Source organism: Rosa rugosa, chromosome 4 (genome assembly GCF_958449725.1).
Source record: "Rosa rugosa chromosome 4, drRosRugo1.1, whole genome shotgun sequence".
In the NCBI taxonomy this organism is placed as follows: Eukaryota; Viridiplantae; Streptophyta; class Magnoliopsida; order Rosales; family Rosaceae; genus Rosa; species Rosa rugosa.
In genome coordinates, this window is record NC_084823.1 from 46,815,834 (window position 1) to 46,833,206 (window position 17,373).

The following is a 17,373-nucleotide window of genomic DNA, read 5'->3' on the forward strand; positions in this document are numbered from 1 at the left end:
ATAACATGGTTCGAACTTCGAAAAGAAATTATAACCTAATTTTTTGAATTTTGCGCGAAAGGGCTTGACTTTTTAGCATTTTGATTTCTAAGCAATGACTACTCTCCATCATTCTCCCCTCTGCTTCAGCCCACCTCACCTCCAGGATTTGGTTGTTGGCCGTGTTCTAGGGGCCAATCATTTGCTTCAAACATAGATTTACGAAGTGCCCTTGAATGGTATATCTTCAAAACTATTCTGATTTATGCTCATAAATATGAGCAGCAGGATTCACAAGCAAAATAAACAAAACCTTTTGTCAAATATATGTAGTCATGATTTTTCTGCAGATTCCTATACAAATATTTAATCATAAGCTTTCTAATCATGCAAAAATTTATACTCTGATTTATACTTGAGCAAAATTCAAGCACTAACTCGAGAAGCAAAGTAACTAACAGCAAGCAATTAATTAGCATAGGTTAACATGCAACCCCGAATACCTGAAGGTTTTCAAATCTCCGATCAAACAGTGTCTAAGTTGATGACAAGATCAGAGCTTACACTAGGATTCTTTCCTCTATTTTCAACTCTCGTTTCACCATTTTCGCTTCTTTTTTCCATGTTCTGTGAATCCATACCTTTGCAATTTTCAATTTATTCAACTAACAACCTAGACAAAGCATGGAATACAGCTGCTTATGAAATATTAACATCAGTTTCAATTAATTATTCTAGAACAGCCAGTTATTGATTTGTTTTATACAGATACAATGCTCAGAAGACCTAAACTTCTCAACATCAACTAAACGAGAGACTAAGAACCTGTTCGTTTATGACTTTATTCCTCATCGTGACAAGTTATAATTTCTTCATCCGAAAATGCCTGCAAATATGGCATCAGATTGAACATCAACTATTTCTCTCTCCTTTATCGTCTCCCAATTTCCTATATTTCTCACACCCTTTGTCATTATCAAGCCCTAGATCTAATGCCCTCTTTCGGATTTCAAAACTTGTCACATAGGACTGCTCCGGAGAGACCTGAGTTTGTGTGTTTTCTCCCAATTTAGCTGCAGTGCAGCTGCCTTGATTGAGCTGATCTTTAAGTTGTTGGTTCTCTTTAATCACCTCCGCTTTCTCTTTGACTATGTTTCTCACTGCTTTCCTTTCAGCATCAAGTGTTTTCACCAGCTTTGTCACAGACTCAAGCAATGATCTCTTCTCAGCATTTAAGATTTCATTCTCCTCTTCCAGCTTTCTCTTCTCCTTCTTTTCTTCTTTTAGTTTTCTCTTTAATCTTGATGCTTTTTCCTTCTTCCTCTCCAATTTTTCAGCTAGCCTGTCCACTTCTCCTTGAGCTCTTTCAACTTCCACCCTCGCATATTGAACCTTATCCCGTAAACTTGTTGCTTTTCTTTTTCGTAAGTTCTCATTGTCTCTGCTCAACCTTTTCAAAATAGGGGAAGAGCGGAAGCGAGACATTTGAGCTTGAAGTTCGTCTTCCAATGGAACCACTATGTCATCAGAAACACTTTCTTCTCCTCCTCTATCTGTTTCAGTTTCTTCTCTTCTATCTTCTTCTTGTGTTTCTTCGTTTTCTCCTGTTCCATTTCCATCTTCCTCCTTGTCTTCTCCATCTCTCTTCTGGTTCTCCTTGGCCCCCTCAAAACTCCGCTGCACAGTTGCATTATACAAACAATTAAATAGAATATCAGCATCTGCAAGTATCCCAGCAATAATGTGTGTAATTGTATTAACAATCGCAATTGCACTATTTCCTGTAGCATTTAAATGCAACAAAAATATATTAAGATTATGTATATACCCCAAGTTCTTCAAAGTCCTTCATTCGTTGCAGTTTCAAGTGTAGCTCCTGGATATTCCATTTTATTAGGGCTGGTGTAATTGTCTCCCTTCCTTCAACTGGTTGTATAAGATTACTTCTCTCACACAACCAAAACTGCAGGATTAAAACCAAAAATTGGTAAGTTGCAGACACTCTCATATCATTTGAATAACTATATGAAAGACTATGATGACAATTACCAATAGGACAACCACACATCCGCCAGTAGAATATGGCCCGTACTGCCCGGACGTTTTCTCCAATGTGCTGCTTAGAAAGTCAGCAACTGCTTTTGCCCATGAATATCTTGACATGTTTTCTAACTCTTCACAGCACCTGACTAATTTCCATCCAATAGTACTACCCGCATTGCAGAATAAGAATGTGATGAATAACTCTAGTATAATAAGGCGTACAACATCTTCTCTATCAGTTTCTCTTTTCCCTTGTAACGCTTTCTCCAAACCATCATCTACCAATGTTTTCTTAACTCTCTTTTCATCCTTGAAATATCTTTCGACAAAATCCGACGTGTATCTGTTGACTCCAAACAGCCCTGTCACCCTTAGTGTTTCACCTTCTTGTGGCAGCCCCAAAATCACGGAGATGTCCTCTGGCGTTAAAGACGCAGATCTGCTACCAAACTCAAAACACTTTGAGTTTGAGTTGTAGCATTGGATGATGTCGTTGATGTCACTCTCCGATTTCTTGCAGTCATTTTCAGAAATCATACCATTGTAAAATGCCGATATCAATGGCCAAAACGGAGTTTGCTGTAGCAACTCCAAGTGGCTTTTAGTCAAGCGTTCTCTTACTTTTTGCATTATTTTAAGGAATGCCAGCATATTACAACGGTATTGTACATGATCTGGGGCTCTATACTTGTGTTTCCTCACACTCTTTATCCTCCCTATCTTTTTCATCTGCTTTTTATTACCTACATATACATTTCAATCCAACAACACATCACACGAACTTTAGACCACAGTATAGCTCCACTAATTAGACCATAAAATTTAGATCATTTCATCACCCCTAAATTATACATACCTTAAGCTCAAGTTAGAGGAGAACCATCTATGTGTTCATACTTCATTCTTCATAAACCTCAAGCGAAATTAAAGCAATAAACTCAGAACATTTTATAAATTAATACCTGACACTTGCAGATTTTCATTTGTTTTAGTACGCGGCCGACCTCTACCTCTACGTGGAGGAGGAGGAGGTCCTTCACTCGCCGTGCTTCCATTTCCATCAGAATCAACCTCCTCCTCTACATCTTCATCAGACTCATGCTCTCTATTTTGATCAGCTTCGATATTCGCCAGCCGCTGGCTCCTCCTCGATCCCAGGCGGCGCCTCTCCTTGCTCAATTTCCCGGAAATTCTTCCCTCCTCCAGCCGCGAAATGCGGCTCTCCAGCTTGGAAATTACCTCCTTGTCCCCCGCCACATACTCGTGAAGCTCGTCCTTCACTTTCAGCCTCTCTAGAATCTCGAATTGGTGCTTCTCCTCCAGCACCGCCTTTTCGTGCTTGTGTTGCTCAATCTCTTGCCTCAGCAGCTCCGCTTCTCTGGTTGACAATCCCTCTGCCGCTCGGTCCAACTCTGCAGCTATTGAACTGCCGTCCTCGGCCATCTCATCTCCGGCCGCCGTGCTGGGTTCCAGTGAGGTTCTGTTTTGGTCGGAAGTGGGGAAGCAGTGAGATTTTGGTGCTCTGCTTATTTGAGTGTGGTGATTGAGTGAACGAGATGATAGCATGCACGATCCTGCGGTTAATTGCAGTTCTCCAAAATCGAGACCTCGCCGTCTTGACTCTTGGGGCACGGCGACTTTTCACTATTGTACTTTGACTACTTTCTATCTTTCTTTGTTTCTTGCTAATGGAACTATGAAAGCCATGCCGAAGGATTCAAATGGGCTCACCACTAGCTAGCCTCTAAGTGGTGATACCACCATTCAATAAAAAGCTGCCATATGTGATAATTCATAACCATAGACTAATTATGGTTAACCCTTAATAATTATTAGGAAAGAGAAAAAAGTAATTTAATAATAATAATAAAACTAATTTTCATTAATATGAGATTATTCATTAAATAAATAAATTCTAAACCCTTTCATATTCTAATTGCTTTGACTTTTCTTTTTCTACTACCAACGTCTTCTACCATCGTCTTCTTTATTTTATTTTATTTCTGTGGTTCACTCTCCTCTCACAGATGTTTGGTTCTTCATCTTCTGCATAACCTATATTGGCAACGGTAAGTTACTCTGCTCTCCACCTATATTTTATTTTATTTGCACTTTCTTTTACATTATCAATATATAGATTCTCAGGAACCCAACTCATATGAACATGAGAAGAGTGGCCCTTCAAATTCATATGAACATGTTCAGGAACAAGAGGATGCTCCAGTACCCCCTAAAGAACAAAATGTATTTGTATTAAAGAAATGGAAAGCTCCATCTAAAAGAAAAGGTTAGTAGAAAATTTCAATGTTGTGTGTATTGTTGATCTTGCATTATTTGTCTATCTATACAATAACTAACCATTCTAACAATCATTATCAATATATAGATTCTCAGGAACCCAACTCATATGAACATGAGAAGACTGGCCCTTCAAATTCATATGAACATGAGAAGACTGGCCCTTCAAATTCATATGAACATGTTCAGGTTATTTTTGTCATTTATGAAATCTATAGCTCATATTTTGTGAAATTGAAATAAATTACTGTGTATATAATGTATAGGGATCAATTGGATTGGTTAATCAAAATCAATCAAATATGCCCTTCATACGTCCTGAATTTCCAACAACTTTTGGTGCTCAAGGCATTCCCTCGCATTATCCTTATGGATTTCCACCAACAACTTCTAGTGTACAAGCGATGCCTAATCAATCACATGGCATTCCCTCCCATTATCCTTATGGATTTCCACCAACATGTTCTATTATTCATGCAATTCCAAGTCAATCACTTGGTTACCAACCTATTCGACCAATGTTTGATTATTCACTTATGTATTCACAGGTTTGCTCTCTTGTATGTATCTACTATTTTATTTTTTAAAATTTGTTTATCTAAATAATAACTATTACTTATGTCAAAAATTGATAGGCCATCACCCAACCAAGACCTCAAGGACCAGCTCTCCAACTGAATTTTCCAGATCCATCAAAATCGTAAGCACCAATTAATGTTGCAGCTAGCTAGAATTGAAAAGAAAAGAAGTTTTGAAGCCATTTTATGAGTAGCTGGTCTGTTTTTTTGTTTGTGGTCTGTCTATTGCTTCTATCAAACTATAAAAGTGATAGAGGAATTTATGTAGAACAGTTCGTGAAATGTACATTCAACTTGGATGTTTCCTTAATTTCAAAGTAGAAGGCGATTATCAACCAAAGTAGTATAGCACTTTCTTTCTCTCAAAGATCAGTTCTTAATTGTAATTCACAACAATGACAATCAGACTGGCCAAAAACGTAATTAAACAACACTTTTACAATAGAGGATTCTCTCTATTCCCATGAATCAAAATATTTTCTCAAATATTGTTTTCCCTGTTGCAGTTGGTCATGAACGAGTTAAAACATCCATTGCATCATGAATCTGCCTGGCACTATAATCGGCTAAACCAATTTACAAAAACATATGCACATTAAGTTCCAAGATCATCACTTTGTTGAGGTAGAGGGTTCCTGGCAGAAGTAATCCAAGCTTTCATATGAGTTTATGCATTTGTCCATTCGAATATGAAGATGATGAATAATTGAGTTATACTCGAAGCAGTTCTCGATGATAAATTAGGAGAGGCTAATGATGGTGATAGGCGATGGAGATGAAGAACCAAACGTCTTTGAGAGGAGAGTGAACCAGAGAAAAAAATAAAGAAGACGATAGTGGAAGAGGATCCTGGTAGAAGACGTTGGTAGCAAAAAAAAGAAAAGTCAAAGCAATTAGAAGACAAAGGGGTTTAGCATTTGTTTATTTAATGAATAATCTCATATTAATGGAAATTACTTTTTTATATTTCCTGATAATTATTAAGGGTTAACCATAGTTAGCCCATGGTTATGCTCACCACAACCATAGTTTGCTTCTATCACCACAAGCATTTAGATAGTGAAACCACCACTCAATACAGTTCTGCCACGTGTAATGCACTATAATTATAATTAACCATGGTTAACAAAATAATCAGAAAGAAAAAAAAAACTTAATAAATATCAAATAAAGGAGAGAGAAGCTCTAGATGATCCCAGGCTTGGCTTCGTCCTCCCAACATCGATCTGATATCAGGCAAAAATAGATTTTCTTATCCTTCTCAATCACGAAGCACTTGCTTAATTCCTTTACTAACTTGAGTTCTAATAGATGAATTTCAAGTAACTCATGTTTTTAGTTTTCAAAATTCATAGTCAATCTCCCAAACATTGAATTGCTGGTGTTGATTGGATCTTCTCGTTCAAGCCGTAATTCATGGTTCTGGGCATCTGGCAAAGAGATATTCTTCATCAAGCCCTGCAATTATGTTTTTTCACAACACTTGCTTGGTTCAAACAAGCTGGAAGTCATGGATTTTCCACTTGGTTGGTTTGTATATCTCTTATTTCACTACCCTAGGATCTTGGTTTATCAAAACTGGGTTTGATTTATAGATTAAATGACAGCTCTTGTGCCTTAGAGCAAGTTCACCCGTAGTCAAGAAAAGGCAAAGTCGAGAAGTCAAGAATTCGACTAGTCAAGTTACTATTCACTGCCACTGGACATGGGTTTCTACCCGTTTTTTTTCTTGACCGGTCAAGACTATTCATCATTTTCACTGTTTAATTGGAATTCTCTTCTTAATTGAAACCAAGGGCTGGGATTAATTGACCGTTGCTTTCATCTTTACTGTTCACCCCACGGCTTCTGCCACGCGTCCTCTCTGCAGCTTCCAACACAACCGCTAGGTGACAAACTTTCCAACATAGTCGGTCAGCAAATGCGGCTGCTGCTCTTTCATTCGTGCGTCTCCTCCACGCGCAAAGCCCTCCTCGTCTCTCTCTGCTTTTCTGTCGCTGACGTCAGCCAACTTGCATGCTTTCCTGAGGTGGTAGTCGGGCATGCTGGGTCAAGCTTTTAGTCAGGCTGTTGCCCTTTTTTTTTTTGCCTCAGTCAAGAAAAGCCAACAATTGGCTGGGCAAGGCAAGACCGGTGGAAGGCCAAAATTCCTTGTGGCCGGTCACCACATCACTTTTCCTTGCAGCCCGGGCAAAGCAAGACCGGTGGACTTGCTCTTATTTGAGAATACCTGGGCATGCCTAATGCCTTTCTCCATAATTTTTTTTTTGTTTCCAATCAAGAAATATATAAACATGGATGTTACCATAAATTCCATAAGACAATAGACATGAAGTGCCAGAATCTTACTAAGATATCTGTAATTCGGCTTGCAAACTTTCCCTAAAATGTGAATGAGAGAGAGAGAGAGAATATGTTTTCTACATAGTTAAGGCTAATTAATTACAAATAATAAAATATAAGAGTTTTAATATTCATTAAATTATTTTTCTCTTTCCTGTTAACTATAGTTAACTGTAATTATGGATCATTACACATGGTGGTATCACCACCTAAGAGCTTGTGGTGAGCAAATTCAATTCCTTAAGAGGCAGCGTTTTAGTAAAGGAAGAAAAAATGAAATCAGACACATGTCATGTCCTTATTGGAGTTTATAGTCTTGGCTAACCATGCCAAGTATCATTCAAGAAAAATTCTTGCGTACGTCAGACGTACCAGACACGTGGTATGTTTGACCAATCAGACACCATAAAATTTTCTCCTTATTCCGAAACTGCCCCTGCTTTTTAAAAATGTAATACTCAAAATACCCCCTTTGCTGGACGGCTGAATCAGCCGTGGCGGTGCGGCTGCCCCCACGCAAGAATCTCTCATCATCCAAATATTTATATTAGATTTAAAAGTTTATTACTCTTCGAGTACGAATAGACTACTTCAATTTTATTAGAAATAAACTTATTTTATGGTCTATGACATTTTTTTATTTAAAAAAAAAAGAGTCTATATATTGAATGAAGCCGAGGCGTACAATAAGTATATGCAAAAAATTCATATGACATGTACTTATTGCTGATTAGTTTTATTTATATTTATTTTTTGTACTGAAAGATGAGTGAAATAGAGGAGCAACCTCCCTTAACACTATTAATTTTGCTTCTCTTAATTTAATTTTTCTTATCTTTTTATCACTGCAATGGTATGACCATCAAATTCGAGTGATCTTATTAGTCCAGGGCACCACATGGTACTGTCAACATATAGTCCGGAATCACAAAATAATTACACCATTGTTTTAGGAAAGAGATGCAGAGAGAACAACATAGAGAATTGGGAGAATGAATTGTGTATTCCATTGATAATAGGGGCCTTGTTATATAGAGGATTACAAGCAAATAATCTAAGTTTTACAAGGCTTGTATCATACAATTATTAGGATATCTTAGAAAATATTTATAAGGCTAACCCTATTACAACTAAAATAAGTTACTAAAGTTTTGGCCAGACACATGATCTAGGTGTCCTTAAACATTTATTTTTTTTAGAAGAAAAATAAAATTATAAAGAAAAGTCTCTAAAACAACCAAAATTAAGATCTAGATTAAGAGCCGAAATAGCCTATGACGAGAACTTCTTGATCCAAATTTATGAAAAAGAAAGATTGTGGCTGATAAAGGTGATAGTGTCCCAATTCAGTTGTATTGGATTAATTTTTGTTGGTCAAGAGTATTGGATTAAATTTTCCCAGTTCAGCTGTATCACTGTATGTGCATAATGAGAAAAAAATTTACTTCAGTTCTCAATCTAACTCAAATTTGTATGGCTGGGCACCCAAAACCAAAAGCCAGATACTGGCCCGAAAAGTGCTGGGATGGAAAATAAAAAATATACTGTTTAGGCCCATCCCGTACCGTTATGAAGAAACGGGCCAGAGATCGGTACCAATCCAACACATACCAATAAGGTCCGTCCCGTCCTGAATTTAATAAATAAATTAATTTTTTTGTAGAAGTGCTGGGATGGGTTGGGATTGAAAATAAAAAATATACTGTTTAGGGACCGGTACCAATCCAACACATACCAATAAGGTTCGTCCGTCCCGTCATGTAACTTTATGAGGAAACGGGCCCGGGACCGGTACCAATCCAACACATACCGATAAGGCCTGTCCCATCCCGAATTTAATAAATAAATTAAATCTTTTGTTATTTATATTACGTGGCTGAGTGTAATTGGTCCACATATAGTTTTACATAAGACTGAAACACCTTCACGATTTTTCAGCCTAATGCCTAAACGCATTGACCATTTAGTCATTCATCCTCTCAATTCTCAGAGGCTAATGCTAAATCCCTAAATTCCAAATTCAACAATTCTCAAATTTCTCTCCAATTCATCACTCGTCGAAGCACCAATTCAATGTTCATTGATCATCAAGTCATAAATTCATCACCAAAGCACCGGTTAATCAGTTCATCACAACATCACCATAGCAGCAATTCTTCTCAAGTTTCTTCGATTCTTCGATTCAATGGCTAGATCGAAGAAGGCAGTTGCTCAACCTCACCCAAGTGCTTTTGGGCTTGAAAATTCTTCAATCGCAACCTCACCTTCTTTGTGCCTTTTCAAATTGAAGCCCCTTCAGTGTAGATTCTTCGTCATTCTTTTTTTGGTATCTTCCTTGTTTGAGAAGTTGGAAGTGGGAGATTAAGAAGTTGGTTAGTGTCATTGAATCAAAACTTGTTTGCGGTGCATATTGTTTACTACAAGAGTTTCATATCAAAAACTTAACACTTTGCAAATTCTTTGTCATTCTTCATTTCTTCTTTTGTGATTGAAAAGATTGTTTAATTGTTGATTTGTTTCATGCAGAATTGAATGTGTCAAATTTGCATATTTTAGTGCTAGGACAGCTAGAAATTCAAATTTTTGCATTCTGAAATCTGGAAAATCTACAACCAGTTAAACGATGGGAAAAAAGAAGAAGTTTTAATCCCGAAATAAGCTCGGGCCTGTACTGAATCCATTCGGTGTCGGTACCGTCGGTACCAATTTTTAAAAAATCAAAATCTTGGCCCGGCCCGTCCTGAAATATACTTTCGGTACACGGGCTCGGTATTAGTAGATACCCGGTCGTGCCCAGCCCTACAAATTTGTGAAGGGCCCGATCCATCCCATCTAATCTTTAGGGCTCAAAGTAGTCAAGGTAGGATAAGGGTTGGACGATCATCTGTTAGAGCCGGGCTAGCCCATTCACACAACTATTCAAACTTGGCCCAAGTTAACCCATATCCCACACACCACAAACCTGCCCTCTTTTATAAAATTATTCAAAAAAGATAAAAAGAACAGAAGTTTTCCAAGTGTTACGACGTCGTTGGGCGTAAGCGTCTCCACATAAGGCTTCGTTCTTCGTTTAAACTTTAAAGCCCCTTGTTTCCAATTTCAAAATAAACCTCGGAACAAGATTTCAAAGCCGTCGTGTCCGCCGCCGTCTTCTACTTCGTTCTTCATCTAGCAACTCCTTTAATCCTGAAAATTGTAACCTGTAAGTGTCTATTTAACTTCTTCAATTCTGTTCAATTGGATACAAATTGGGGGAAAAAAAAAATTAGGGTTTAGTTGGGTTTAAATCGTTCAATTCGTCCTTAATTTGGGGATTATCTAGGCTATTCTTACTTCCATGTTGACTTAATCTGCTCTAGTCGTTAAAATTTATATGCTTTTTCTTTCCTGCTGTTGAATCTTTAGTTCAGTGTCTGTGCATTGTTAAAATTTTAGGGCTTATACTTGTTTACAGGTGCGAAAATCGTTCGCAATGGGCTCTTACAAGGACGCTGACCCAGCCCTAGGGTACCTAACCCGAAAGGATACGGAGGTCAAGCTACCACGGCCGACTAGGGTTAAGAATAAGACACCAGCCCCTGTTCAGATTACCGCCGAGCAAATCCTCCGGGAGGCTCGTGAGCGGCAGGAGGCGGAAATCCGGCCTCCCAAGCAGAAAATCACTGACCCATCTGAGCTTGCGGATTATCGTCTGCGAAAACGAAAGGAATTTGAGGATTTAATTCGGAGAGTGCGGTGGAATGTGAGTGTTTGGATCAAGTATGCGCAGTGGGAGGAGTCCCAGAAGGACTTCAAGCGTGCACGGTCTGTTTGGGAGCGTGCCCTTGAGGTGGATTATCGGAATCATACGCTATGGCTCAAGTATGCGGAGGTGGAGATGAAGAACAAGTTCATTAATCATGCTAGGAATGTGTGGGACCGTGCTGTTCAACTCTTGCCTAGAGTGGACCAGCTCTGGTACAAGTACATTCACATGGAGGAGATGATTGGGAATGTGGCTGGTGCTCGGCAAATTTTCGAGAGGTGGATGACTTGGATGCCGGACCAGCAAGGCTGGCTATCCTTCATCAAATTTGAGCTTCGGTATAATGAAGTTGAGCGTGCTAGAGCGATTTTCGAGCGGTTTGTACAATGTCATCCGAAAGTTGCAGCTTGGATTCGGTTTGCCAAATTTGAGATGAAGAATGGTGATGTTGCGAGGGCGAGGAATGTGTATGAGAGGGCAGTGGAGAAGTTAGCTGATGATGAGGAGGCCGAGCAGCTGTTTGTGGCTTTCGCTGAATTTGAAGAGCGGTGCAAAGAGACCGAGCGAGCTCGGTGTATCTATAAATTTGCACTGGATCACATACCCAAAGGAAGAGCTGAGGATTTGTATAAGAAGTTTGTATCTTTTGAGAAGCAATATGGCGATAGAGAAGGGATTGAGGATGCCATTGTGGGAAAGAGGAGGTTTCAGTATGAGGATGAGGTTAGGAAGAATCCTCTTAATTATGACTCTTGGTTTGATTATATAAGGCTGGAAGAGAGTGCAGGGAATAAGGACAGAATCAGAGAGGTTTATGAGCGAGCTGTTGCTAATGTTCCTCCTGCTCCTGAGAAGCGGTATTGGCAGCGATATATTTATCTGTGGTATGTGGCAAAATTAGCATTGGTTAATTAGTGATTATGTTCATGCTATTAATTTAGTGTGGCTTCATTTGATTTGAATAACTATTGCTCATTGTTGTATAAAAGTAATTGTTGTTGATTGTTTGTTTCATGTCAGGATTAATTATGCACTTTACGAGGAACTTGATACTGGAGATGTGGAACGTACACGAGATGTCTATAGGTATGCTTCATTCGTTAACTCTGGTTTGTTGATGTACATGATATTTGCTATATTCTGTAACCTGCTATAATTTTCTTTAGCAACTATTTAAGTCAACAAGGATAGGTGGATAGCTCAACCCAGAAAAAGCCATAAGTATATTCTAAAGCCTGTCAACATCCCATAGTGTTACTTGCACATATATGAATACAGCATACAGTTCAAGTATATATGTGTGTGTGTGTATCATTACTACATAGAGAAAGAAAAAGAAGACAAATCTGATCTAATGATCATTAGAAGCACAGTGTGCATCCGTTTTCATTGTCACCATCAGAGCCAGTACTGAACACTTGAAAGAAAACATCCAGAGGATAAGCTTTCTCTGAACGTAAAGTTGATTCCACACTTAGTCCTGACCCCAACCCTTGCACACTCTCCGAACCTGAACCTGGAAGTGGAGTAGTGGGACACTTTGGGATGAAGTTGTTATATTTAGGTGTTTGGTTATCAGTAGCCAGAGCTACCCGCTGATGGGTACTCTGGGTACTGGTGACAGCACCAGATATTTGTCAGTAGCACACTTCAGCTTGTTGTTGTATGCGAAAGCGAGTGCTATGTTTCTTTTAATAATTTTGGTCTTGAGTACATGAGCAGCTGCAGTGCAGTAGTACTGATTAAAGGTTTGAAATATTTGTTTATATATGCTTGAAAAATGAACCTAAAGAGGAAAATTCATATATATTTAAGTAACTAGGGTATATATCTGTCTCTTTGTTGTAATTGTATAATTTGCTTTGTTTGTAATGACAGTATGAGGGCTCATGAGCGTGGCCTTTTTGTAGTAAATTATTATTTCTTGTAAGGACTTTGGCCAGATCTATAACGAGCTTGTATGTTTCCAGGGAGTGCCTTAAATTGATTCCTCATGAGAAATTTTCATTTGCAAAAATATGGCTTCTTGCTGCTCAGTTTGAGATACGGCAGCTAAATCTCACGGGTGCACGCCAGATTCTTGGTACTGCAATAGGCAAGGCACCAAAAGATAAGGTAACATATGGTTAGCAATGTTGATGCTTACTTTAACACAATTCCATTTATCAGTGAATACACATTAACTGTCACATATGCTTCCTCTTAACAGATTTTCAAGAAGTATATTGAGATTGAGCTGCAACTTGCAAATATAGATCGTTGTCGGAAGTTATATGAAAAGTATCTAGAGTGGGCACCACACAATTGCTATGCATGGAGCAAGTATGCAGAGTTAGAGAAATCTTTGGGTGAGACAGAACGAGCAAGGGCCCTTTTTGAACTCGCCATCAGCCAATTAGAACTTGACATGCCTGAGTTGTTATGGAAGGTACATTCACACAACAGCCCCATTGCTAAACAGAAATTAGATAAAACTCTAAATTGCTTGGATCTGAATCATCTGTTTTTATGATGTTTCGTTAATATAATATTCCATGCTTGTTAGTTGCATGAATTCTATGTATCTTTGTGGTATGACGGTTGACTTTTAAAACTTGAATTGGAATAGATAATGGAAACAACCTCATCCTAGGCCTATTGTGTGTTCACTCTGTTGTCTTGTGGAAGTACATTATAGATTGGTTTGTTGCTTCCAGTTATCTTTTGAAACAAGTTAAACAACTGTCAGGATTCCAGCTACTGAATATAGGTCTTGACCAAGAAAGCTTTGAAATAATTTTTTTGTTTGCTCAAGGTAGAGATTGTTGGTAGATTAAAGGTTAAGATGGGATGCTAGCGTGAAATGGTAGGTGTGACATCATTGATCGTGGGTTTCTCCAGTCAATGATGAAGATGTGTGATCCTCATTCTAATTTCCTGAAAGAAAACAGAGACAGAGACAGAGAGAGAGAAGAAGAGAGAAAAAGGAGGAGGAGGGGGTTAAAATGTACCGAGCCAACAGTAAACCAAACCCATACCCAACAGTTGATGTTGGCGACAATGGAATTTGGTCATCATTGACTAGTTTTTGACAGTTTTTTTAAGCATAGCCTGATGCAATGTATCTGCTGTTTAACCACATTACTAGTGCCATGGGATCAAATTACTCTAGAAGACCTATAGTGCAATAGTAAAAGCATTAGGCTTCAGACTACTGCTACTGGCTTTAGTAGCATATGTTAATGTGAATTGTAGTCTTTTTCTTTGATAATTGTATCGTCCTGTAAAGATTATTTTGAATGGTAAAGAGAAAACAAGTTAAAAAAGTATAAAATGGTGCTTTTGATGAGAGGAGAGACAATGAGAATTAGAATACAGCTGTGGCGTATTGGTCTCAATGTATAAGTATTGGTGCTTTTAAGTTTTATGGTTTGATGTATCAAAATTTGTTTTGATAAATGTGTCTTTCCTGATTCCTGATTTTTTGATTGATAACAGGCATACATCGACTTTGAACTGTCAGAATTTGAGTTTGAAAGAACCAGACAACTTTATGAGAGACTCCTAGACCGGACAAAACATCTAAAGGTGTGGATCAGTTATGCAAAATTTGAGGCATCTGCTATGGTCGGGGGAAATGACGAGGATTCAGATTTGGCAGAAGCTCCTTCCGAGGATGATATAATTGAAGAGAAGAAACAATGTATTGAGCGTGCTAGAAGTAAGCAGTTTCTAATAATGTTATATAGTTTATTGTTTTGAATCTATTGTTCAGTTCATCTTTGTCTCCTTAACAAGTCCTCACCTTTATTTTCTGTTTATCTGTGCATCAGGGGTTTTTGAGAAAGCTCTTAACTATTTTAGAACTTCAGCACCTGAATTGAAGGAAGAAAGAGGTATGTTGCTAGAAGAATGGTTTAATATGGAGGCTAGCTTTGGGGATCTGGGTGATATTAGCCTAGTTCAATCTAAGCTGCCAAAGAAACTGAAGAAGAGGAGGGCAATAGTAACCGAAGACGGTCCTGCAGGGTATGTTACCAAACTTGCATGCTTCTAAGTTCTCACATTTTTTTTCTCTTTTATAATAATATATATATCTCATGACTGTCTTGGTCTAGAGAATCTGTCTGTTAACTGCAAAATGAGTTTTGTTTTTTTATCGTGCCCATTTGATAAGCTATTTTTGGTTCCTTCTTTGCATATGTTGACAAAATCTGTATCTGCAGGTACGAGGAATACATTGATTACCTGTTCCCAGAAGAAAGTCAGACGACGAATCTCAAGATTTTGGAAGCTGCCTACAAGTGGAAGAAGCAAAAAGTTTCTTCTGATGAGGATTAGAAGTTTTTGCACTATTTTTGTACCGTGTAAGTGTAAATACAGAGAAGGGTTTTCCTTTACCATCCTTCTGACCTGGTCGTTGATGACTTGTTTTGAACTAGAATCTTCTATGAACATGTTCTCACACCTTCTAGTACCTCCTGTATGCTGTACAATGCTTTGGAAATGATTAGTGTCTTGATTCTTGCAAAAAGCATTGGTCATGGTTTGTAAACATGGGAATTGTGAAAATTGTACTTGTTATATGAGGTGCTGATGAAATTTATTCGTAGTATTTTACCAAATCATTGCAGAATTATATTGAAAGTTCGGAGCAGGATCACGGCTCAGCGTAGCAATTCTCCTACACAAGGACCATAATACAATATTTTTTCGAATAAAAGTCGGAAGTCAATCTCTCTGAAATCATCAAGTGATCCTCCTTGTTTGGAAGATTGGCTACATGATTAGTGGTTACAGGAGAAAAGTGTCGGTGTGTAATGATATCATTGGCTTTGTCTTCCCACTTACAAAAAGGGTCCTCATCCAAATTTGGGGAAGAGATCATACTCGACACTCGACAGAATGAAGCTTCATTTTCTTTTCAATGGTCCCAGAAGAGGTGTTCCCTTCCTATTGAGCCTGACATTTTAGACCCTATAAGGCTATAACAGATGTTGATATTTAAACTATAAAAATAGATAGATTATGGATCATGTCCACATGATTATTATTAGGAGAATGTATCCATCAAATCTCATTTAATCCAGGATGCTAATCCATCCCATGTGTTCCACGCACGTACACTTGCTCACTGTCTCTTTGTTTGGCTAGTATTTATCAATTTGTTCCAAATTATCTTCTAGCTTACTAAAATCTGTGTAGGATCCTTCATAGAAATGCCCAACTACCCAAACTGAAAGCTGCTGCTTCAAAGGTGACCCAGATGTGTTTATATTCAGCTTGGACTTTCCACTGTTAGCCTCATGAAAACAGCACCATATACATTGAACCATCTTTCTTTGGCATTAGATAGACTCGAGAAAACCTTGACGTGAGCCGAAGTAGTGAGAGTGGAAAACTGAGTTAGGATTTCAAGGGTTTAATCAGAGTTATGATTAGTATTATATTAAAATGACCATCTATATGTCCAGTTACATGTGCAAATCTGGAACTTATGGCTCTACCATCTGGTCAACCAACCCCTGGACTTGAATGTCAGAGTTAAACATACATAGACCCCGTGAAAGAAACTTTGGCAGCTCTCCTACTTTGGCACACTACTCGATCATATATAATTGGTGCCTTGGTGGTGAGTACTATGCATATAATTCCTTCGAAAACAGAAAAATTATGAGGAAAAAAAAAGAGCAACGGGGGGATTTACCAACACCGTTGATTTGCTTGTTTGCAAGATTTACTCTTGTTGTCAATATGCAAACGAGCAATTCTTGCACATGGTCTGATACGTGTAGGACTCGGTGTGAAAGAAGACAGTTCTCTTTCTAGTTGCTTATGAGGTATTATTGAAACTCTTGGGATTTTCATAAGTAATCCGTAAAAAGAAACGATGAGTGTGGTTAGAGTTTTAATCCATTCGACTCATGATATCTGTTTTAAAATTAGCGGTACTATGTCTTCTTAATATGTTTTCCGATTGTTTAAATCAAAATTATGGTTTTCAAAAGAAAAGAAAAAAAAGGTCATTATGAATGTATTCTAATTTTTCATTCATAAAATTCATATGCATTAGCACTGAAATGCATAAAATCACATTAAAAAAAAAAAAAAAAACTTTTTAAATAGTATAGATATGAACCTTATAAAATAAGAAGGCGGGAACTGTGGCACGTGGCATTCGGAGAATGAGCACCTAATAATGCCAAGTGTGTAATAACCCATCACGCTATTTTGGTCCCAACTCCCGAAACAAAGATAATCTCATGTTACCAAAAATGAAAGAAACGAGAAACTGATCTTAGACGTAAATAGTAGTTTGAAAACAAAAAACAGAAGCGCCAACATTTCCTTTTTTTTTTTTTTTTGAGAGAGCGCCAACATTTCCTTTTATCCCCAAAACAGTAAATA

The 17,373-nt window shown here is 38.0% G+C and overlaps 2 protein-coding genes across 2 annotated transcripts; one reads left to right on the plus strand and one right to left on the minus strand.

The window, feature by feature from the left end:
* Positions 1 to 678: 678 nt before the first annotated feature.
* LOC133745957 (uncharacterized) lies at positions 679 to 3,753 on the minus strand. The gene is made up of 4 exons (XM_062174114.1): positions 2,985 to 3,753; positions 2,029 to 2,765; positions 1,808 to 1,942; positions 679 to 1,656 (listed from the first exon to the last, which is right to left on the minus strand). Exons 1-4 carry the CDS (start codon positions 3,586 to 3,588, stop codon positions 892 to 894), a joined length of 2,241 nt encoding a protein of 746 aa, XP_062030098.1. The 5' UTR covers positions 3,589 to 3,753; the 3' UTR covers positions 679 to 891.
* Positions 3,754 to 10,283: 6,530 nt separating this feature from the next.
* Positions 10,284 to 15,590, plus strand: LOC133743655 (uncharacterized). Its single transcript, XM_062171653.1, has 8 exons — positions 10,284 to 10,443; positions 10,696 to 11,870; positions 12,007 to 12,072; positions 12,957 to 13,101; positions 13,196 to 13,414; positions 14,464 to 14,686; positions 14,799 to 14,994; positions 15,192 to 15,590. Exons 2-8 carry the CDS (start codon positions 10,714 to 10,716, stop codon positions 15,304 to 15,306), a joined length of 2,121 nt encoding a protein of 706 aa, XP_062027637.1. The 5' UTR covers positions 10,284 to 10,443; positions 10,696 to 10,713; the 3' UTR covers positions 15,307 to 15,590.
* Positions 15,591 to 17,373: the final 1,783 nt, after the last annotated feature.

What these genes read in the sequence shown, in the direction of transcription:
- LOC133745957 (XM_062174114.1), bottom strand. Translation starts at nt 3,588, where the DNA reads ATGCTATCATCTCGTTCACTCAATCACCACACTCAAATAAGCAGAGCA. An exon ending in TGAAAATCTGCAAGTGTCAG is followed by an intron (nt 2,766 to 2,984) that starts GTATTAATTTAT and finishes ATGTATATGTAG; the next exon opens with GTAATAAAAAGCAGATGAAA. An exon ending in AGGACTTTGAAGAACTTGGG is followed by an intron (nt 1,657 to 1,807) that starts GTATATACATAA and finishes GCAACTGTGCAG; the next exon opens with CGGAGTTTTGAGGGGGCCAA.
- LOC133743655 (XM_062171653.1), top strand. Translation starts at nt 10,714, where the DNA reads ATGGGCTCTTACAAGGACGCTGACCCAGCCCTAGGGTACCTAACCCGA. An exon ending in CAGCGATATATTTATCTGTG is followed by an intron (nt 11,871 to 12,006) that starts GTATGTGGCAAA and finishes GTTTCATGTCAG; the next exon opens with GATTAATTATGCACTTTACG. An exon ending in GCAAGGCACCAAAAGATAAG is followed by an intron (nt 13,102 to 13,195) that starts GTAACATATGGT and finishes TCCTCTTAACAG; the next exon opens with ATTTTCAAGAAGTATATTGA.